The 23,399-nt window shown below is 47.9% G+C and overlaps 1 protein-coding gene across 3 annotated transcripts in view; it reads right to left on the reverse strand.

Annotated features, from left to right (window-relative positions):
- GNPTAB (N-acetylglucosamine-1-phosphate transferase subunits alpha and beta) overlaps positions 1-23,399 on the reverse strand; it is a 128,450-nt gene that overhangs the window by 91,149 nt on the left and 13,902 nt on the right. For all 3 annotated transcript variants that reach the window (XM_077265615.1, XM_077265613.1, XM_077265614.1), the window contains exons 3-7: positions 22,153-22,272; positions 21,908-21,949; positions 18,654-18,862; positions 13,515-13,579; positions 3,452-3,586 (exon numbers count right to left, since the gene is read on the reverse strand). In XM_077265615.1, coding sequence (XP_077121730.1) covers positions 3,452-3,586; positions 13,515-13,579; positions 18,654-18,862; positions 21,908-21,949; positions 22,153-22,259 — 558 coding nt within the window. In that variant the 5' untranslated portion in view covers positions 22,260-22,272. The remainder of the gene's footprint in view (positions 1-3,451; positions 3,587-13,514; positions 13,580-18,653; positions 18,863-21,907; positions 21,950-22,152; positions 22,273-23,399) is intronic.

Below are 23,399 nucleotides of genomic sequence, written 5' to 3' on the forward strand. Positions count from 1 at the left end.
CAGCGGAGGGTATCACACAGGATGGGATTAGATACATGGACAGTACCACATGCTGGGATTAAGATACGTGGAGTGCATCACATGAAGGCATTAGATACAGGGTTCAGTGGAATATTGGGATTAGATGCATGGAGTGTATCAAACGCTGGTATCGGATATGGTGCATTGAGGACAGTATCACACATGGTGGGCATTAGTTACACCGCACTGTGGGCTGCATCACACAATGGGGATTAGAAACGCTGCTGTTCGAGCTGTATTACACTATGATTGGCATAAAATTTCTTCGATATGACAAGTAAACACTTGTGAAGATATCAGAAATTAGGTGAAAATGTGGAAATTTTAAAACTAATTTTTATACCCGTAAATCAGTCATGTCACACAAAATACAGTAGTTACTAAATAACATTTCCCTCATGTCTACTTCACATCAGCACAATTTCTGAAACCATTCTATTGGCTTTAAAGTTATATGGGAAAAAATTGATCAGCGATTTCTCCATTTTTCCAACAAAATTTACAAAACCAATTTTTTTCTTTTTTTTAGGGACCACATCTCATTTGATCTGACTTTGAGGGGCCTATGAGAGAAAATACCCCCAAAGTGACACCATTTTAAAAACTGCACCCCTCAAAGTGCCTAAAAACACACTAAATATGTTTTTTAACCCTTCAGGTGCTTCATAGGAATTAAAGCAAATGTGGAAAGAAGAAAATGTAAATTTTACTTTTCACGCAAAAATGTTGATTTAGCCACAAATTTTGCATTAGCACAAGGGTAACAGGACTAAACAATTTGTTGTGCCATTTCTTTAGAGTACGCCAATACCCCACATGCAGTGGGAAAATAACTGTTTGGGCAGACAGCAGGGCTCAGGATTGTCATGATATGTACTTTTGCCCTGTCCTGTATTTGAATAATATGCCATTTGATGTATGTAACTGTTCTCTGGTTTCTATTAGCTGTAATTTATGTATTTTCTTGTGCTGGGAGTTCACCTGTAACAATGTCTCCTTCCCCCAATACTTGCAGCCCTAAGGGTACCGTCACACATTGAAATTTTCATCGCTGCAACGGCACGATTCGTGACGTCGCAGCGTCGTATAATTATCGCTCCAGCGTCGTAGACTGCAGTCACACGTTGCAATCACGGCGCTGGAGCGATGCAGAAGTCCCCGGGTAACCAGGGTAAACATCGGGTAACTAAGCGCAGGGCCGCGCTTAGTAACCCGATGTTTACCCTGGTTACCAGCGTAAACGTAAAAAAACAAACAGTACATACTCACCCGTCGGTGTCCTTCAGGTCCCTTGCCGTCTGCTTCCTGCTCTGAGTGCAGCCGTACAGTGAGAGCAGAGCGCAGCACCGCTGTGATCTGCTCTCACTTTCCGGCCGGCACTCAGAGCAGGAAGCAGACGGCAAGGGACCTGAAGGACACCGACGGGTGAGTATGTACGGTTTGTTTTTTTACGTTTACGCTTGTAACCAGGGTAAACATCGGGTTACTAAGCGCGGCCCTGCGCTTAGTTACCCGATGTTTACCCTGGTTACAAGCGAAGACATCGCTGGATCGCTGTCACACACAACGATCCAGCAATGTCAGCGGGTGATCAAGCGACGAAAGAAAGTTCCAAACGATCTGCTACGACGTACGATTCTCAGCAGGGTGTCTGATCGCAGTAGCGTGTCAGACACAGCGATATCGTAACGATATCGCTAGAACGTCACGAATCGTACCGTCGTAGCGATGGAAATTTCAATGTGTGACGGTACCCTTAGCTATAATGTAATTAAGCTTTGTCAACTAGTGAAGGAATAGCCATTCTTCCTCACAGCAGGTGGCTAGTCAAATGTACATACTACATAGACTAAGCGGAGCCGACCAGCATAGAATCTTCTGGTGGACCCAACCATTGAATAGAAGGTGTGACCCCTACCCCCCTTCTTGGGTGGATCCCAGGAGCTCAGACAATCCATTCTTATTTTTGAGATCAGATGTGAGTTGAACCTTAAAGGAGAAGGAGTGGGGATTCTTAGCTGAGGCAAGACCCCACGTCCATCTGTGACTGCGGAAGCGAACGGGGCGAGACTTGAGCTGAGGACATATCTCGTCGTTCGTGGGATTGTTTTGGGATCCCTTGGACTCGTGTGGACTATTGCTTTGTTAGCTGGCACAAGGATTATCGGGAGGTGCCCCCGAACCTGTTCCGTTGGACTAATTGTGGACTCTGTAGATCTACCTGCATGTGTTGTTCCAGCGTTCTTGATAATAAATCTGTGGAATCATCCCTTGGCCTGTTGTCCCTTCTTGCTCTGCCGTACACCCCGTCACAAGAAGGGAAGGAGCACCTTTTGACTTTTGGACTGCAATATTGTCTGGAATAGATAGCAGACACCATGCTTCGTTTGGAGAGCCCCTGATGTGCCTAAACAGTGGAAACTCCCCACATGTGACCCCATTTTGAAAACTTTACCCCACAATTAACTTATCTAGAGGTGTGGTGAGTAGATTCCCATAATCAGGTGTCCGGCGCCATAGCTGCATGTGTCACGGCTCTCCATGCATGTACTGTGACTGTCACACAGCTGCGACCCATGCAGCTGCGGTGCCGGACAGCTGATTATCAGGAGCGGTCCAGGTATCTGGACTCCCACTACAGCTATTCGGTAAGCTCTATTAACAAGCCGAATAAGGAGGGAGCCGGCGACGTTCGTTCATCTTTAGTGCTGAGCACCTTGAACCCACAGATGCTTGACAGAATTTTATAATGTTAAGCAGTGATAATTAAAAAAAAGTTGCAGCAAAAATTTTTCATTTTCACAAGAGTAACAAGAGGAAATGGACCATATAATTTGTTTTGCAATATCTCCTGAGTACACCTATACCCGATATGTGGTGTAAAACTACTGTTTGGATGCATGGCAGGGCTCGGAAGGGAAGGAGCGGCAAATGAATTCTAGAGCTCAGCTAAAATTTGGCTGGAATAGATTGTGAATGCCAACTCACATTTGAAAAACAAATGATGCACCAAAACAGCAGAGACTCCATTTTGGATACTACACCTCTTGAGCATGGCAATGATCGAAACAATCAGGTCCTCGTGTTGACGTCACTGGGGTAAACTACATCTCTTGAGCATGGCAATGATCGAAACGATCGGGTCCTCGTGTTGACGTCACTGGGGTGCCAATCGCACGGGAGAGCGACCCTCCTTCCTCTTCCAGCCTTCTAAATGCCACAATCGCGGCATTTCAGGGGTTAAATGGCCAGAGGCAGTGCGTGCTATAACTTACGCCAAGCTCCCAGTTGATCGTGCAGGCACAGCTCCGGTGCCCATATGATCGCTATGACGTAAATTTACACCACTTCGTAAACTTATGTCAAATGTCTTGAAGGGGTTAAGTAGTAAATGAGAAGTCACACATAAAGACTGAATAGATTTTTTTACCCGTTTAATCTTAGAGGACAGATTTTCTGGTAGTTTTGACTTTAGTTGATTTGTGTCTTTGAACGATGATGAAAATCCACTAAGGAAAACCAGGTCCTGCATGAGTACCAACCCCGGAGAATCTTTGTCAGTGGTCTGAAAAAACAACAAAACAAAATGTCAACTGGTATAATGTATACATATAGTTTATAATAGGAAAACGTCACTATATATGTATATAAAGATTTAGTTTCATAGCTTTTAAGGTTGAAAAGGAGATTTTTGTTTACTTACCGTAAAATCTTTTTCTCCGAGCCACTCATTGGGGGACACAGGACCATGGGTGTTATGCTGCTGCCACTAGGAGGACACTAAGTAGACAGAAAGATTAACTCCTCCTCTGCAGTATACACCCCTTCACTGGATACAATTTCAACCAGTTCGGTAGTAAAGCAGTAGGAGCATGAACAAAGACAACTATGTCAAAACCAAAGAAGTAACAACAAGCCAAAACAGGCTAACAGGGTGGGTGCTGTGTCCCCCAACGAGTGGCTCGGAGAAAAAGATTTTACGGTAAGTAAACAAAAATCTCCTTTTCTCCTACGCCTCATTGGGGGACACAGGACCATGGGACGTACAAAAGCAGTCCCTGGGTGGGGAACAATATGCTAATACCCCATGTACCACTGGCTTATGGCTTAAGGAACTGCCGCTTGCAGAATGCGCCTGCCAAGGGCGGCGTCTGCAGAAGAGATAGAATGAATGTGGTAATGCTTGGTAAAAGTGTGCAAACTGGACCACGTCGCAGCCTTGCAGACCTGCTGTGCTGACGCCTGGTGCCGAATGGCCCACGAGGCGCCTACCGACCGAGTAGAATGAGCCTTGATCCCAGCTGGGATAGGAACACCTTTGACACGATAGGATTCTTGAATGGCTGATCGAATCCATTTTGCCAGAGTGGCTTTTGAAGCAGGAGAACCCTTCCTGGGCCCCTCTGGAAGTACGAACAGGACGTCTGACGTGCGGAAGGGAGCCGTCCTTGAGACGTACCGACGAAGAGCCCTCACCACATCAAGGGTGTGTAGAGCCTTTTCGATGCGATGGACCGGTGCCGGACAGAACGAAGGCAGAACAATTTCCTCATTGAGGTGGAAAGAGGAGACGACCTTGGGCAAAAAGGTGGGAGAGGTCCTCAATACCGCCTTGTCCGGATGAAAAATTAGAAAGGGAGGGCGGCAGGAGAGCGCAGCCAACTCCGAGACCCTTCTGATGGACGTGACGGCTACTAGGAAGACTACCTTCCAAGAAAGGAAGGTCAAGGCAACGTCCTGTAGCGGTTCGAAGGGAGTCTCCTGAAGAGCTCCGAGAACTAAGTTGAGATCCCACGGATCCAAGGGTGACCTGTAGGGAGGCGCCACACGGGAAACTCCCTGGAAGAAAGTTTTCACCGGCAACCTATTGACAATCTTCCGCTGGAAAAGGACTGACAATGCCGAAACCTGACCCTTTAGGGAGCTAAGGGCAAGTCCCGACTCTAGTCCGGACTGAAGAAACTCCAGTATGGAAGGAATAGAAAATACTAGAGGAGATCGTCCTTGTGCATCGCACCATGAGAAAAAAATTCGCCAGGTACGGTGGTAACTACACATGGAAATAGGTTTCCTAGCTCTGATCATGGTGGAGGACACCCTGGGAGAGAAACCCGCTTGGCCTAGAATCCAGGACTCAACGGCCAGGCCGTCAAAGACAGGGCCCCTGAGTTCTGGTGGTAAATCGGGCCCTGTGAAAGAAGATCCGCGCGATCTGGAAGACGCCAGGGGACGTCGGCTACCAGCTGAACCAGTTTGGCGTACCATGCCCGACGCGGCCAATCTGGCGCGACGAGAATCACTGGTACCCCCTCTGCCCTGATCTTTTTGATGACCCTCGGTAATAGGGGAAGAGGAGGAAAAATGTACGGGAGACGGAATTGGCGCCAAGGCAGGACCAGGGCGTCTACTCCGAGGACCCGTGGGTCGAGGGACCGAGCAAGGAACTGAGGAACCTTGTTGTTCATCCTGGAAGCCATGAGATCCACATCCGGGGTCCCCCAGCGATGGCAAATCTGCTGGAAGACCTCCGGGTGGAGGGACCATTCTCCGGAGGCGATGCCCTGGCGGCTGAGGAAGTCCGCCGCCCAATTTTCCACACCTGGAATGTGGATCGCCGAGATGGGCGAATGATTCGACTCCGCCCAATGGAGGATGTGAGACACCTCGAGCATGGCCGTCCTGCTGCGAGTTCCGCCCTGACGGTTGATGTATGCCACGGCCGTGGCTTGTCGGACTGGATTCTGACTGGATGACCTGCCAGAAGTCGGTGGAAGTGGAACAATGCTAGCCTGATAGCTCGAATCTCGAGGATATTGATGGCAAGGCGAGACTCTTGAATGGACCACCGCCCCTGGGCTGTGTGATGGTTGAAGACCGCTCCCCAGCCTATGAGACTGGCATCGGTGGTCACCACCAGCCACCGTACTGGGAGAAAAGACCTTCCCTGGGTTAGGGAGGACTTCAACGTCCACCACCTGAGGGTCTTCCTGACCCGAGGGGACAGGATGAATCGGCAGTCGAGGGAGGACGGGTTGCCGTCCCAAGCCGACAGTAGCGCATGCTGCAGGGGACGGAGGTGAAACTGCGCAAATGGGACCGCTTCCATGGCCGCTACCATCTGCCCGAGAACTCGCATGCTGGCGCGAATGGAGTGGGATACTGGACGAGAAAGACGCTGGGCTCCCTGCTGCAAGGCCAAAGCCTTGTCTTGAGGAAGTATGACCAGACCGCGGGAAGTGTCCAGTATCATCCCCAGGAAGGAGATTTGTTGAGACGGAATTGGAAAAGATTTTTCGAAGTTTATCTTCCATCCCAGGCGAGAAAGAGTATCCACCGTGAGAACGACGGACTCTTCGCACGCTGGGTAGGAAGGACCCTTTATCAGCAGGTCGTCCAAGTACGGAATTACCACCACTCCCCTGGAATGAAGAATGGCCATGGCAGCCGCCATATAAAAAATGAAGGACAGCATCCAATCCAGGTGAAAGTGTTCACAAACGAAATCCTTTATTTGCCAAAGTGCAACGTTTCGACCCACATGGGTCTTTATCAAGCATGACCCATGTGGGTCGAAACGTTGCACTTTGGCAAATAAAGGATTTCGTTTGTGAACACTTTCACCTGGATTGGATGCTGTCCTTCATTTTTTATCTGGTATGTACATTTTCCATGGGGGCCCAGTGGAACTAGGACGTGCATCCGTCTGTCCGTGTGCTGTTGGCCAGCTACTTCGATGGCAGCCGCCATGACCTTCGTGAAAACTCTGGGAGCGGTGGCGAGACCGAAGGGCAAGGCCACAAATTGGAAGTGTTCCCCGCAAAAGGCGAAGCGAAGGAACTGCTGATGCGGAGGGAAGATATGTATGTGCAGGTAGGCATCCTTGATGTCTATGGATGCCAGGAATTCTCCCTTTTCCATAGACGCGACCACAGAACGGAGGGATTCCATCCTGAAGTGTCGGATTTTTATGAATCTGTTTAGTAGCTTCAGGTCTAGGATCGGACGTAGTGATCCGTCCTTCTTTGGGACCACGAACAGATTCGAATAGAAACCCTTGAATCTTTGTTCTAGGGGGACCGGAATGATGACTCCGTCCTTTTGTAGTGCCCGTATTGCCTGGAGAAACGCTGTGGCCTTTGACCTTTGAGGGCAAGACTGGAAGAAGCGTGTAGGGGGGGGGGGGGGGGGGAGGAAAATTCTATTTTGTATCCGGTGGACACCAGTTCTCTGACCCACTCGTCGGAAACGACTGAGAGCCAGGCTGGACGGAACAAGAGTAGACGTCCGCCTACTTTGTTGGAGTCCACCGGATGATGCAAGGAGTCATTGGGCGGAGGATCCATGGGATGCGGATCCCTTAGACCCGGGAGATTTAGGCCTGGGTCTCTAGTTACGATTAGGTCTGTAAGAGACCTGGGCGCCTCGGCCACCGCGCGAACCTCGTCCTGATGCGGGGGTAGAGGATGTAGAAGACCAGTTGGTATTGGACCGAAAAGGCCGAAATGGAGGTAGCTGCTGGTACCGAAAGGACCGGGTAGGCTTTTGCTGGGGGAGAAATTTACTTTTCCCTCCGGTAGCATCCGAGATCATTTGGTCCAATTTTTCTCCAAATAACCGACCGGCCTGGTAAGGCAGGGCTGTTAGAGAACGTTTAGAAGCCGAATCTGCTCGCCAATCCCTGAGCCACAGGGCTCTCCTGATGGAAATTGCATTGGCGGCTGCCTGTGCAGCGCAATTGGCTGCGTCCATAGAGGCGTTGACTATGAAGTCTCCGGCCTGCGCTATCTGGTTAACCAGTATGCTGGCTTCTGGAGGTAAATCAGTGGTGCTAGAAGAAAGAGTCTCGGTCCAAGAGACCATAGCCTTAGCCACCCAAGAGGCGGCGAAGGATGGGAAGAGAGACGCTCCTGTGGCCTCGAAGGCGGAACGAGCCAGATAATCAATCTGGCGATCGGAGGGATTCTTAACGGAGGAACCGTCCGAAAGAGACAGGATGGTCTTGGACGCGAGGTGTGACACAGGAGGGTCCACCGAGGGAGACTGCAGCCAGTCTTTGACTAATTCCCGAGAAAAAGGGTATTTGGCCTCGATGGACTTTTGTCCTATGAAGCGTTTATCTGGGCGATCCCTATGTTTTTGTACAATCTCCTTAAAGTGAGGGTGAATGACAAAAACCTTTTTGACACGTTTAGATTTCTTGAAAGACACCACATGTTCGGGTTCCGATGCGGAGTCCTCAGTCACCTTCAGGGTCTGGTTTACCGCCTCAATGAGAGAGTCGAGAGACTCTTGGGAGGAGGGGGGGTCCTGAACGTAGGAAATGTCGGACTCATATTCAGAGTCATCCGAGTTTGGGGAAGGGGACCTGGAAGCAGAGCTTGCAGGTACTGAAGGGCCCGCTAGCTCATGGTCAGGGGATGAAACGTGAACACGTTTTCTGGAGCCTCGGGTAGAAAGTGACCGGGTACGCCCCCTGCTGGTAGAAGAATCCATACCGTCGTCTGAATCCTCCACGGTCCGACCTGGAGGGGGGCCCCAGAGGGAGTTAATTGCCCTGGTTAGGGAAGCCACAGATCGTGACAGAGAGGTTGCCCACTCAGGGGGGCTAGGCTCTACCAGGTCGACGGCTGCGGCATCGGCGACGGTACCGGCGTCGGCAAGGGGCGGCTGCACAGAGGGCGAGACGCAATCTGCACACAAGGGGCTAGTGTGGGCTCGGGGCAGGGCCGCATTGCAAGTGGCACATACAGTGAAAAACACTGTGTGCTTCTTGTTACCCTTTTTTGTCTCCTTGGATTGAGACATAGTGCCTTAGGGACAGAGCGGGCAGTATACGCAGGGAAAGGGTTAAGCTTTCTTGAAACAGCTTACCCACGGTCCTGTCTGTGTCCCCAGAGAGAGATATGGCGGTTCTTTGTCCAGGAGTTCTCCTTGGAGCGCTGAGAAGCGTGGACTCCGTGCAGGGAGAGAGGAAATATGGCCCCCGAGATTTGGAGGGCGCCTCTCGTCCCAGACGAGAAGCGCCGATGTAGGGGGCGGAGCTACGGCCGAGGGAGGAGATGTTTCCCACTGCGGCCTACTCAGGCTGAAGAAGCCGGGGACTAAATTATTTGGGGCCTGCCGACGATGTGCGGCGACGGCCGCGACGGAGCGCCGCCGAGCACCACCGACCCCCGGTCGGCGGTGCCTCTCCCTGGGGACCCGGACCGCATCGCTGCCGCTAAGGGGGAGCAGGGGGGAGTCCCCTGAAGGTACTTACAGCCGCCATTGTCCCGGTTCTCACAGGTCTGCAGGCGCTTCTGTGAGAATGCGAACTCAATCCATGTACCCTGGATGGGAATGGAGAGGCCCCTGATGCATCACGCTGCTGTAGCAGAGGGGGGCTGCGGCACAACATCCCCTCTGGACTGCATTCTTCTCCAGATTACATTGCTGTAATGCAGGGTCCTGGAGGGGGTTGGGGGAAATCGGGACCAAAATAGGAACCGTTGCCCCGGCGCAAACTTTTCGTGCGCCATACGTCGCAGGAGAGGGACGGGGAGGTATACTCGCCGTGCTCGCCTGTTGTTGGTTCGGGGGAGAGCGGACCCTATGAAAAAAAGGACCCGTCGCCCCCTTCACTCCGTTAAATAAAAAATTAAAAATTTACATAAAATTAAAAAATCAAAAATTAAAATAAAGTTGGGGTCTGGGAAAAAAGACCAAAGTGCCTCCTAAGACACTAAGCAAGAACTGGTTGAAATTGTATCCAGTGAAGGGGTGTATACTGCAGAGGAGGAGTTAATCTTTCTGTCTACTTAGTGTCCTCCTAGTGGCAGCAGCATAACACCCATGGTCCTGTGTCCCCCAATGAGGCGTAGGAGAAAGTAGACACAAGTTCAACCTATAGCGTAATATGTTGATCCAGAAGATACAAAAACCCCATGACTCAGATGCGAATTGCTCCATATTAGGGGACAAATTCCTTCCCGACTCAAGCAATACGGCAATAGGACTAGTTCCCTGGATCAACGTCCCTCACAGGATCTAGTACTCTTACTTTGTAATATCATATTAATCAAAGCATTCAGGTCTTACTAATACTTTTTTAGTGAATCAACCATTACAACATCATGTGGCAGAGAGTTCCATAGTCTCACTGCTCTTACAGTAATGGATCGCCATGTATGAATCTTTCCTCTAGATGTAGAGGATGCCCCCTTGTCATCAGTACAGGCCTAGCTATCAAAGCCTCACTAGAAAAATCTCTGTGCTGTCCCTTAAGATATTTGTGCATTGTAACAAGATCACCTCTTGGCCTTCATTTTTCCAAAGTGAATAAGCCCAAGTTTGATAACCTACCCTGGTACTGCAGTCAACATTTATTCCCTCTTCTCTGCACCGGCTCTAGTTCAGCTAGATCGTTATTATACACTGGAGTCCAAAATTGTACACAATATTCTAAATATGCACCCTTAACATGGAAGGATTACATACAAGTGAGTAGGCACTGTGTGATCCTATATTGAGAGAGTGGGTGCTGAAGACAAGACAGAGATAAGAGAGCACTCACAAACTACACTGAGGCCATGTGCACACGTTCAGTATTTTCTGCGTTTTTTTGCTATAAAAACGTGATAAAAACGCGAAAAAAACGCTTACATATGCCTCCCATTATTTTCAGTGTACTCCGCATTTCTTGTGCAAATGTTGCATTTTTTTCCGCGAAAAAATCGCATAGCGGAAAAAAAAGCAACTTGTTCATTAAATTTGCGGAATTGCAGGGATTCCGCACACCTAGGAATGCATTGATCTGCTTACTTTCCGCACGGGGCTGTGCCCACCATGCGGGAAGTAAGCAGATCATGTGCGGTTGGTACCCAGGGTGGAGCAGGGAGCGAGAGCGAAGAGATAAAAGGGCGAGGAGAGCGAGACGGAGGGGCGAGGAGAGCGAGACGGAGGGGCGAGGAGAGCGAGACGGAGGGGCGAGGAGAGCGAGACGGAGGGGCGAGGAGAGCGAGACGGAGGGGCGAGGAGAGCGAGACGGAGGGGCGAGGAGAGCGAGACGGAGGGGCGAGGAGAGCGAGACGGAGGGGCGAGGAGAGCGAGACGGAGGGGCGAGGAGAGCGAGACGGAGGGGCGAGGAGAGCGAGACGGAGGGGCGAGGAGAGCGAGACGGAGGGGCGAGGAGAGCGAGACGGAGGGGCGAGGAGAGCGAGACGGAGGGGCGAGGAGAGCGAGACGGAGGGGCGAGGAGAGCGAGACGGAGGGGCGAGGAGAGCGAGACGGAGGGGCGAGGAGAGCGAGACGGAGGGGCGAGGAGAGCGAGACGGAGGGGCGAGGAGAGCGAGACGGAGGGGCGAGGAGAGCGAGACGGAGGGGCGAGGAGAGCGAGACGGAGGGGCGAGGAGAGCGAGACGGAGGGGCGAGGAGAGCGAGACGGAGGGGCGAGGAGAGCGAGACGGAGGGGCGAGGAGAGCGAGACGGAGGGGCGAGGAGAGCGAGACGGAGGGGCGAGGAGAGCGAGACGGAGGGGCGAGGAGAGCGAGACGGAGGGGCGAGGAGAGCGAGACGGAGGGGCGAGGAGAGCGAGACGGAGGGGCGAGGAGAGCGAGACGGAGGGGCGAGGAGAGCGAGACGGAGGGGCGAGGAGAGCGAGACGGAGGGGCGAGGAGAGCGAGACGGAGGGGCGAGGAGAGCGAGACGGAGGGGCGAGGAGAGCGAGACGGAGGGGCGAGGAGAGCGAGACGGAAGGGCGAGGAGAGCGAGACGGAAGGGCGAGGAGAGCGAGACGGAAGGGCGAGGAGAGCGAGACGGAAGGGCGAGGAGAGCGAGACGGAAGGGCGAGGAGAGCGAGACGGAAGGGCGAGGAGAGCGAGACGGAAGGGCGAGGAGAGCGAGACGGAGGGGCGAGGAGAGCGAGACGGAGGGGCGAGGAGAGCGAGACGGAGGGGCGAGGAGAGCGAGACGGAGGGGCGAGGAGAGCGAGACGGAGGGGCGAGGAGAGCGAGACGGAGGGGCGAGGAGAGCGAGACGGAGGGGCGAGGAGAGCGAGACGGAGGGGCGAGGAGAGCGAGACGGAGGGGCGAGGAGAGCGAGACGGAGGGGCGAGGAGAGCGAGACGGAGGGGCGAGGAGAGCGAGACGGAGGGGCGAGGAGAGCGAGACGGAGGGGCGAGGAGAGCGAGACGGAGGGGCGAGGAGAGCGAGACGGAGGGGCGAGGAGAGCGAGACGGAGGGGCGAGGAGAGCGAGACGGAGGGGCGAGGAGAGCGAGACGGAGGGGCGAGGAGAGCGAGACGGAGGGGCGAGGAGAGCGAGACGGAGGGGCGAGGAGAGCGAGACGGAGGGGCGAGGAGAGCGAGACGGAGGGGCGAGGAGAGCGAGACGGAGGGGCGAGGAGAGCGAGACGGAGGGGCGAGGAGAGCGAGACGGAGGGGCGAGGAGAGCGAGACGGAGGGGCGAGGAGAGCGAGACGGAGGGGCGAGGAGAGCGAGACGGAGGGGCGAGGAGAGCGAGACGGAGGGGCGAGGAGAGCGAGACGGAGGGGCGAGGAGAGCGAGACGGAGGGGCGAGGAGAGCGAGACGGAGGGGCGAGGAGAGCGAGACGGAGGGGCGAGGAGAGCGAGACGGAGGGGCGAGGAGAGCGAGACGGAGGGGCGAGGAGAGCGAGACGGAGGGGCGAGGAGAGCGAGACGGAGGGGCGAGGAGAGCGAGACGGAGGGGCGAGGAGAGCGAGACGGCGGGGCGAGGAGAGCGAGACGGAGGGGCGAGGAGAGCGAGACGGAGGGGCGAGGAGAGCGAGACAGAAGGGCGAGGAGAGCGAGACAGAAGGGCGAGGAGAGCGAGACAGAAGGGCGAGGAGAGCGAGACAGAAGGGCGAGGAGAGCGAGACAGAAGGGCGAGGAGAGCGAGACAGAAGGGCGAGGAGAGCGAGACAGAAGGGCGAAGAGAGAAACAAGGGAGAGAGAATGTAAGCACTGCTCTGAAGCTGGTCAGATTGCTCAACTTTACTGTTTGCTCCTGATCTAGCCAAGTTCAGTGCAACTGTGCACCTTTGGTGACGTATAGGCAAAGTTGCCTCTGCTTGCAGCATTGGAAAATGAACAGTTCGGGCCCGCAGCGCGATGGTGACTATGGTTCGAAATTGAAACGGGAGTTAACCAACCCATGAAAAGAAAGGCACTGTGAAGAAGAGGAGGAGTGTGCTCCACAACACAAGATGACAAAGCACCTTGAAAATATGTTTAGCATTGAAATGCTAATGAATGACTTCAACAAGATGTAGAAATCACATTATTGGGGCCTAGGAACTGGGTCCCCAAAAGATACTGATGTGCTTGGCCAAGTTAATAAGTTACAGCAGAGTTGAGTGAAATAACTTAGCAGAACGCTATAATTTCATTATTGAATGTGTATGGACAGCAATGTAATAAAAGACTGAGCAACAAGTTCAGACATAATCATCTTCATATATATATATATATATATGGTCACCACTGTATAATTAACTTACCATATAAGCTCGCCAAATCGTTTCCTTTCTGGCGTCAAACAGCGCATTCACTTGTGCAGTTTCGGCTGTAATGCAAAAAAATAATACAGATGAAATAAAGGGAGGGAGCAAAGAGCTATGCACTCCATGCCTCAAAAGAAGCCTGAAATGACTGGTCATTGAAGATCTTTCCAAACCCTTAAATGTCATAAAAGAAATCACTCATCCATATGGATCAGACAGCTAACGATCAAGATATATTGTCCCACGACAAGCCTCCTAGAAGGTACCAAGCCGAAGTACTAGCACTGAAGAAATACTCTTATTTATGCTTCTAGAAGGAATCGCCTAAGTGTAACAGGTATATTACATTCTCCTGCTTGATATATTCAAAATCAGGTGAAGAGACATAACATGAAATTTCTCTTAAAGTAAATTTACAGCCTTCGTATCTTTAGGTCAAACATTTTGTGCCAATTAATTTTAAAAAAATATTTGCATTGTTTCAGATCTCTTGTTTCTTTTACAGAGTCAAAATACTTGTCTCAACAATAATAATTAATAATTTTATTTGTATAGCACCAACAATGTTCCGCAGTGCTATACATTCTAAAGGGGACTTGTACAGACAATAAAAGACATTACAGAATAACAATAATCACATAAAACAACGGATACCAAGAGGATTGAGGGTCCTGCTCGCAAGCTTACAGTCTATGAGGAAATGGGGGAGACACGAAAGGTGGATGGTGCATATGGTACATTGTACAATCCAGCCATCAATGTAATAAATAGGGTGTTCACGTAATGCTGCATGAACCAGTAACCAACCGGTATGTGTAACATTACAGACACAGAGGGCTATTAAATGCATAAAGCATGTGAGAACATGATACGAGGGTCCTGGTTTTGAAGAAAATTTTGAATGGGCAACACAGGGATAGTTAGAAAAATATGTTGAGGCAGTGGGCCAGTCTGAACAAATGCATTTTTGGGCACGCTTAAAACTGTGGGTATTGGGGATTAATCAAATAGTCCTGGGTAGTGCATTCCAAAGAATTGGTGCAGCACAGGAGAAGTCTTGGAGAGGGGAGTCGGAGGTTCGGATTGTTGAGGATGTTAAACTTAGGTCAAAGCAGACCGGAGCAAATCAAAAAACTGACACATCCAAACATGAATTAGGTGTGAACAGGTGCCTGCGTGTGTGTGTGTGTGTGTGTGTGTGTGTGTGTGTGTGTGTGTGTGTGTGTGTGTGTGTGTGTGTGTGTGTGTGTGTGTGTGTGTGTGTGTGTGTGTGTGTGTGTGTGTATATATCTAATATATAAAGCTGAATGTGTGTATGTGTGTATGTCCGGGATTGGCATCTAAACCGTCGCAGCTACAGCCACAAAATTTTGCACAGTCACACGTCTGGACCCCGAGAGCGTCATAAGCTATGTTGTGAGGTGAAATTTTAACCCCGCGCTTTCCAATTCACCAAACAATTTTGCCCCTATCTACATAATGGGGAAAAAGTGAAAGGAAAAGTGTTGGAGGCGTCGCAGCTACAGGCACAAAATTTTGCACAGTCACACGTCTGGACCCCGAGAGCGTCAAAGCTATGTTGTAAGGTGAAATTTTAACCCCGCGCTTTCCAATTCACCAAACAATTTTGCCCCTATCTACATAATGGGGAAAAAATGAAAGGAAAAGTGTTGGAGGCAAATTAACAGCTGCCAGATGTGAACAAGGGGGACTTAAAGAATGAGAGCGATGGCGCCAAAGAGTATATACTGTACAGTTGCTAAGGTGGGGCCCCGACATGGGATAATCACCACACCACCACGGGGATATGAACACACACACAAAATGCGCCACACACTACCACGTGCTCGAACACATATACCACCCTCAGCGCACATTTCACCACACATACACCAACCTCGCCACATAAAAGTTGAAACACAAAAGTCGCCGCTCAAAACTCGCCACGTGCAAAACTCACCTCATGGAAAACTCGCCACACGCAAAACTTGCACACGCGGAAAAATTGCCACATGCACAAAAGTTGCAACACATGCAAAAGTTGCCTCACACAAAACTTGCACATACTCAAAAGGCATCACACACAAAACTCGCCACGCGCAAAACTCGCCATGCGCAAAACTTGCTGCACACAACTTGCTACACTAACCTGTCACATGCAACTCGACACACAAAAAATTGCTACACGCATGTCGCCACACAAAACTCATCTCACAAAAGTCGCTACATGCATGTCGCCACACGCAACTCAACACACACAACTTGACACACGAAACTCGCCCTAAAACACACACAAGTCTGGTATTATCCTTCAAAAATAAAAATCTGATTAATAAGCTGACAAACTACAAGAGCAACAAATGTACCATATAGGAATCCGGCAGCTGTCAGTCACATGACCAGTCTATTATGTGTATGTGTGAGCTAATATATACTGCCAGGGGGTGGGCTTCCTGTTGGCTGGGGATTTATCAGGCTGCCAATTTAGCTTACAAATACTGAGGTAAAAATACTGACCAAATAACGTGTGAACGAGGTCTAATACAGGAGGAGATGACATACAGATATATACTATATACAGGAGGAGATGACACACAGGTATATACTATTTACAGGGGAGATGACACACAGGTATATACTATATGCAGGAGGAGATGACACACAGATATATACTATATACAGGAGAGATGACACACAGGTATATACTATATAGAGGAGGAGATGACATACAGGTACATACTACATACAGCAGGAGATGACATACAGGTATATACTATATACAGAAGGAGATGACACACAGGTATATACTATATACAGGAGCAGATTACCTACAGGTATATAGTATATACAGGAGGAGATGACATACAGGTATATGCTATGTATAGGAGGAGATGACATACAGGTATATACTATATACAGGAGGAGATGACACACAGATATATACTATATATAGGTAAGATGACACACAGGTATATACTATATACAGGAGGAGATTACATACAGGTATATACTATATATAGGAGGAGATGACATACAGGTATATACTATATACAGGGGAGATGACACACAGCAGGTATATACTATATACAGGGGAGATGACATACAGGTATATACTATATACAGGAGATGACATACAGGTGTATACTATATACAGGAGGAGATGACATACAGGTATATGCTATGTATAGGAGGAGATGACATACAGGTATATACTATATACAGGAGGAGATGACACACAGATATATACTATATATAGGTAAGATGACACACAGGTATATACTATATACAGGAGGAGATTACATACAGGTATATACTATATATAGGAGGAGATGACATACAGGTATATACTATATACAGGGGAGATGACACACAGCAGGTATATACTATATACAGGGGAGATGACATACAGGTATATACTATATACAGGAGATGACATACAGGTGTATACTATATATAAGGGAGATGACAAACATGTATATACTGAGGTGAAAATGAGAGGTGTGAGGTGAAAATGAAAAGGTGTGAGTGCAAAATGAGAGGAGTGAGGGAAAATAGTGGAGTGATCGGAAAATGACAGATGTGAGGTCGAAATGACAAGTGTTAGGGGGGAATGAGAGGAGTGAGGGGGAAAATAAGAGGAGTGAGGGGGAAAATGAGAGGTGTGAGGGAGAAAATGAGAGATGTGAGGGGGAAAATGAAAGATGTGATGGGGAAAATGAGAGGCGTGATGGGAAAATAAGAGAAGTGAGGTGCTATAACTAACCACAGATATTTACTATGCCCAGGCAACGCCGGGCTCTTCAGCTAGCTTAGATTTACAATTTCTATGCTTTTTTCATGGTCAACTTTATGTGGCCTGTTCAAGAGTTGGAACAGCCAAAAATCTGTTTGTCTTTGCACCTGAACGAAAAACTAAGAATGTCGTTTATCAAAAGGCTCTCGAATAAGTAGTAGAAGATTACTTCACATTACTTGGCCAATTTAGTTAAATCTGTGTGGAATATCTCTGGTGTTGAAATATAGGTTGTAAAATGCTTCTATTAGCTTAGTTTTTGACTTTTAATAATTACATTTCTGTCTATTTGTTTTGTGTTTTTTTGTGCAGAATAAATTTTTGTTAACACATTCTATTTTGCTAACAGCAGTTATTACCCCGGGCGAAGCCGGTTAGTACAGCTAGTATATATATATATAAAAAACAAACAAACAAAGCGGAACTCTGTAGCGCCATAGCATGCAAACATGAAATATGAAAATTGAACAGTATTGCTGCACTAGAAAATGTAAAAAATTGAGAAAGCTTAGCACACAAATTGGTCAATTCATGTGTACCTGGAAGGCACGTTAAGTCGTTTCTCGTTTCCAGGACCTAACTAATGCCAATCCTCTCTTAGGCTGGTTTCACACTTGTGGAGGGCTGTGTAGTTCCTCCGTTAAGCCCTGCCCACTGCCGCACCTCTTCCATTCAGCTCTGCCTACGTCGGCATGCGTCCTGCGTGCCTATCTTTAACATTGGGTACGCAGGCCATGCGAATTTATGCGGATGCCTCCGCATGTGTCGTTTTGACGCTGCGCTGAACGCAACATGTTGCATTTTGTTGCGGTCAACGCAGCGTCAGCCGGAAGTATTCACTTACGGAGCTGGCCATCTTCTGATAGTGACCAGGGCTTGGTACTATACATCCGACTCCTATTCAATAGGGGGCGGATGTGCAGTACCCTGCGGCGTCCACTATCCAGCCGGCGGCTGCCGCTGACACTGATAACAGCTGATCGACAGGGGTACTGGGTGTCGGACACCGACCGATCAGACACTGATGACCTCTCCTAAGGATAGGTCATCATTGCTAATGTAGTGGACAACCTCTAAGACAGTGACTCATCTGTGTTCTTAGTTAAATTGTGACTTTACTAACTACAATTACATATTAATCCACATGTCCCAAATAGCAAACCAAATGAACTTTACAAAAAGAAGACATGTAATTGAAAGAAGCAAGAAGACCTTAACAGAGACATTCTGCACCAAGCTTACAAATAAAATATACATTGGGAGACACTGCCTTGTGAAAGTGACTAGAATAATTTGATTTACCCAATAAATGTCAAATTACGTATGTTCAATAAAATGCTTACCATCCTGCTGAGATTCAAAGACTAATACAGTGACATTGGTTGACGGGTTCTTGGGTTTTGCAACATGAAATATTGATATGGCAGCATGATAGTATGGCATGGCCAACAAGTCCTTCACAGTGGTGTTGGCAGGAAGGGCTGGGTCTAACACAATCATTGGGACACGGATGCAATGTGTAAGGAGACACTCCAGCATCTTGTCACTAGAACTAAAAGACATGAAATACAATATTAATAGCTGCAGTAATATGGATGATGAATAACTTGTGTAACCCTGATAAGTTGTATACATATTTTAACAGTCTAAGGTTTTCCATCAGCTCTGAACTCATTAGGTTGCTCTAATTTCCCACCGCTATTACAAGGCTCCAATGGTACCCAGCCAGTCTGTTTACACGCTAGAAGTGATCATGTGACTGTCACTATTATCACATGTGTTCCAGATTAATGGCATTATTTCTATGGCTTGTGATGTGCTCAAGTTGTCACATGCCGTATGCACATTATCACTATTAAAGAGGATATCCGGGACTTTAGAAAAAAGGCATGTAGTTGCTAACAGAGGCAGCTAACTACCTGTTGTACCTGGCGCCATTTATTGACTGCTCCTGCCAGAGATTCAGCTACTCCCTATCAACAGATCAGCAGTTTCTCTTCCTGTTGACAGGGCAGGACTACTGATGTCATGCTGATTGACAGCCGGCTTCTGCTGCCTAATTGGGGGAATGTTATGGTTGGTTTGCGGGTGCCATGGCCCACAAGGTGCCAGAAGAGCAGAATCCCCCCCCATAAGTGACCTCATTTTACAAACTACACCTCTCATTGAATTCATCCAAGGGTGAAGTGATCATCTTGACACCGCAGAAGTGTCAAAAAATTATATACCACGGGGTAGTGAAGAAAAAACATTTTTAAAGCAAAAAGTTGGTTTTAGCCCCAAATGTTTTCTTTTCACACAGGCAAATGTGTAAAAATGGCACCAAAATTTGTCACAATTTCTGCTGAACGTGGTAATACCCCATCTGTGGCTGCTTTGTACTGCTTAGCCACATGGAAAGGAAAGAGCGCTAGTAGACTCTTGGAGAACAAGTCATCATTGGACAGTCTGCTCACTCCATATACAGAGCCCTTAAGTGCCAGAAGAGCAGAATCCCCCTGAAGTGACCCCATTTTAGAAATTACATCACTCTGGGAATTTATCCACAGGTGTAGTGATGATTTTGTCTCCATATGTGTATTCCAGCAACAAGCAGCAAGGGATGTTGCGGAGAGAACATTGCAAATTTCTAAGTGTAGTGCCCAGTCCGTTATAGTGCCCAGTACACTATGTCCAGCTCATGCTACTGGAGAAACGCATCCAAAAATTAAGCAAGCTATCACTGGGGCTCAGAAGGAAGGGAGCATTTGGAATCACCGATTTAAGCACTATATATTACAAATAACAAGGTTAAAACATTATTTTTAATGAAACTAGCTAAAAAATTGGTATATATAGATAATAAAAACCATTGCACACAGCCAACACTATTGGTTGTATAGGGGAGGGAGTATAGAATTACCCTATTAAGATGCTAGTGCCTCCCTACATTGCCACAGAGGTTGGCACCCTATACCTGAGCAGATAGCAGCCCCCCCTACCACTGGCTTTCCCTATCTATAAGAAAGGGAGAGAAAATATCAGTGTAAACAGACAAATTAGGTACAGTGGGGGAAAAAAGTATTTAGTCAGCCACCAATTGTGCAAGTTCTCCCACTTGAAAAAAGATAAGAGAGGCCTGTAATTGACATCATAGGTAGACCACAACTATGAGAGTCAAAATGAGAAAACAAATCCAGAAAATCACCTTGTCTGATTTGGCAAAGATTTATCTCGCACCTCAATACCCGGTACTGCCGCCGGCACTCGGGATCGAAGTGCGCGGCTGCATGTATATTCTATGCAGCTGAACGCTCTGGTCCAAGTGCCGGCGGCAGTACCGGGTATTGAGGTGCGAGACTCCTGCGAGGTTCTCACAAGTGAGACCCCGGCCTAACGCAGATTTTTTCTATCTATAGATATTCACTAACATTTGCTTTGTGTATGTAAACATTATATGTGAACATGGTATGTGATGATATTATGGTCTTTAATGGAGTATGTATAAGAAGAGGTTGGACAAAGAAATGACATCACAATTTTTTTTTTTTGTTAAATAGTAGATCTTTAGCTTACAAAAACGCATACAAAAAAAGTTTTGGTCTTTACATCATTTACCAACTGAGGAAGGCCTGATGTAGACACCGAAACGTTTTTTGACCACTACAGTGAACCACATTAAACTACCATATCTGATCACTTAAGTTGAGTGCCGGGTTCTTATTATTATTATTATTGACGGTGTGGGAACCTACCCTGGCACCTCCAATAGTTGTGCGCATGGCTCTTTTTTCTTGTAGTAGATACACTGACTTGCTATGAACGCTGACCACGGGGTGGTGCTCATAGCAATCCGGCAGTGACAACCATAGGGGTCTCCAGGAGACCTTTGGTTGTCATGCCAACCCACCGGTGACCCGCGATCACGTGACAGGGGTCACCGATGGGCAGATTTCCACTTAGATGGCCGGAAGCGCACGTTAAATGCCGCTGTCAGAGTTTGACAGCGGCATTTAACGGGTTAATAGTTGACAGCTGACATGTGCCAGGAGAGATGTGGGCTCAACTACAAAAAACATCTGACTACTGTGCTTGCCAACAAGGGTTTTGGCACCAAGTATTGTCTTGTTTGCCAGAGAAATGATACACATATTTCTTAATGCAAAATGCAAATAAATGTATATAATTTATACAATGTGATTTTCTGGGTTTTATTTTTCATATTCTATCTCTCAATGTTAAAATTAACCTACCCTTAAAATTATAGACTGTTCATGTCTTTGTCAGTGGGCAAACTTACAAAATCAGCAAGGGATCAAATACTTATTTCCCCCACTGTATATACTGATGCCCTGGAAGAAGCCAGAATTGTGGCGAAACCCTGGTCAGGCTTATCAATCTGCATTGCTACAAGGTGACCGAAATTGACGTTAAAAATTTTATCAAAGCGCTAGTTTACTTATGTTTGTGAGTATAACGAATAAACCATTTGTTACACAAATTGTTGGATCTACATGCTATTTTTCTTCAACCAGTTGTCTGCCACTGATGCAATCTAAGACGCTACCAGATCTGGAGACATCTGATGTTTAAAAATTAATAAAAGTCATAAACTTACACTCTCCTTGTTGGTTCTGTCCTGTTACTTCCAATTAGTTCCCTTGATAGAGATTATGAAATAATTAATAGTTGGCACACAGTAGAAAAGTCACAAATGTTACATAGGCTAGAAGAACACTAGAAACAATACTGAAAATTAAAGCATGCCAGTAAAATGCACAATGTAGTATCAAGCAACACAATTTTATATACAGTATTATTTCCTACTAAAAATTGCTGTTAAATTATTGCATAAAAGGGTACCTCAAAGCCCTTTGCTCTTCTTCCATTTGTTCTCGAACATCTCGTAGCTGCTTTACAAGCTCTGGATCAGTGCCATTAACCCAGGTATACACAACATCTATGGGCATGGGGAGACAAAGCCTGTATGAAGCCCAGGCAAACATAAAAAGAATAATGAATGAGCAGAAACTATTTAAAAGGTTGACTTCTTATTCAATATCTCTTCTAAAGGAGCAACGTAAAATCAAGGAAATGCCAAACATCTTTGTGAGAAGTGACCACCTGCACCACGATGTAAATGGTGTCCGTGACATCTGCAGCAGGAACCAGCTGTATATATAACTGGGCTTTTGCTGCAACAGCCAGAATCATAGACCAAGATTGTACAATATTACAAAATGTATCCCAAACAGTGAATGGCCAATCAGGCCAGAAGAAAAAGAAAAACAACAGTAAAGCGATCAAAAAGTCATATGGCACCAGTAAAACATACCCAACATCTTGGAAAAAAAACAAAACAAGACACACCTCAGACAACAGAGATATACGGTACACTCCTCAACACTAAAATTGCAAAACTAAAAGTGAAAAGTGGTGGAATTATGAAAATCACAGTACTTTACAGACATTATCTCCGCTGTCCCCAAAGGGGCTCAGATTCCCTATCAGTAGGTCTTTGGAATGTGGGAGGAACCTGGAGAACCCGGAGGAGACCCACACAAACACGGGGAGAACATACAAACTCCTTGTAGAGCATACAAACTCCTTGGGGGGATTTGAACCATGATAAATAAATGTTCATATGTTACTTTTGTGAACAAGCAGCAGGCCTGAAAATTTGCAACACAGCAAAAAAGGTCCAGCTCCTTTACCACACTGACCTAGTGTCAATGATTTCTCTAGGGATTTAATAGCAGACTAACTTCAGATAAAGCCATTTCTTTATGTGCAGAAAATAGGCTCTAAGAGCAGTACCACATTATGCAAACAAAACAATGGCTTCCAAGATCCAATTAAGCACCCAAAGGAGTAACGCTTAACCCTTTAACCCCCAAGGGTTACGCCTGCGCCGGAGCCACAGTGTGAAGACAAGAAGAGGACGTCATCGTAAGAAGATGGGAGGCCCCGGACTGGACCATGACACCAATCGGACCGGACCGCCCCTGGGTGAGTATAATCTAACCTGTTTTTCTTACCTTTCAGGATACATCGGGGGCTTATCTACAGCATTACAGAATGCTGTAGATAAGCCCCTCATGCCGGTGGCC

The sequence above is a fragment of the Ranitomeya variabilis genome, chromosome 5 (genome assembly GCF_051348905.1).
Source record: "Ranitomeya variabilis isolate aRanVar5 chromosome 5, aRanVar5.hap1, whole genome shotgun sequence".
In the NCBI taxonomy this organism is placed as follows: domain Eukaryota; kingdom Metazoa; phylum Chordata; class Amphibia; order Anura; family Dendrobatidae; genus Ranitomeya; species Ranitomeya variabilis.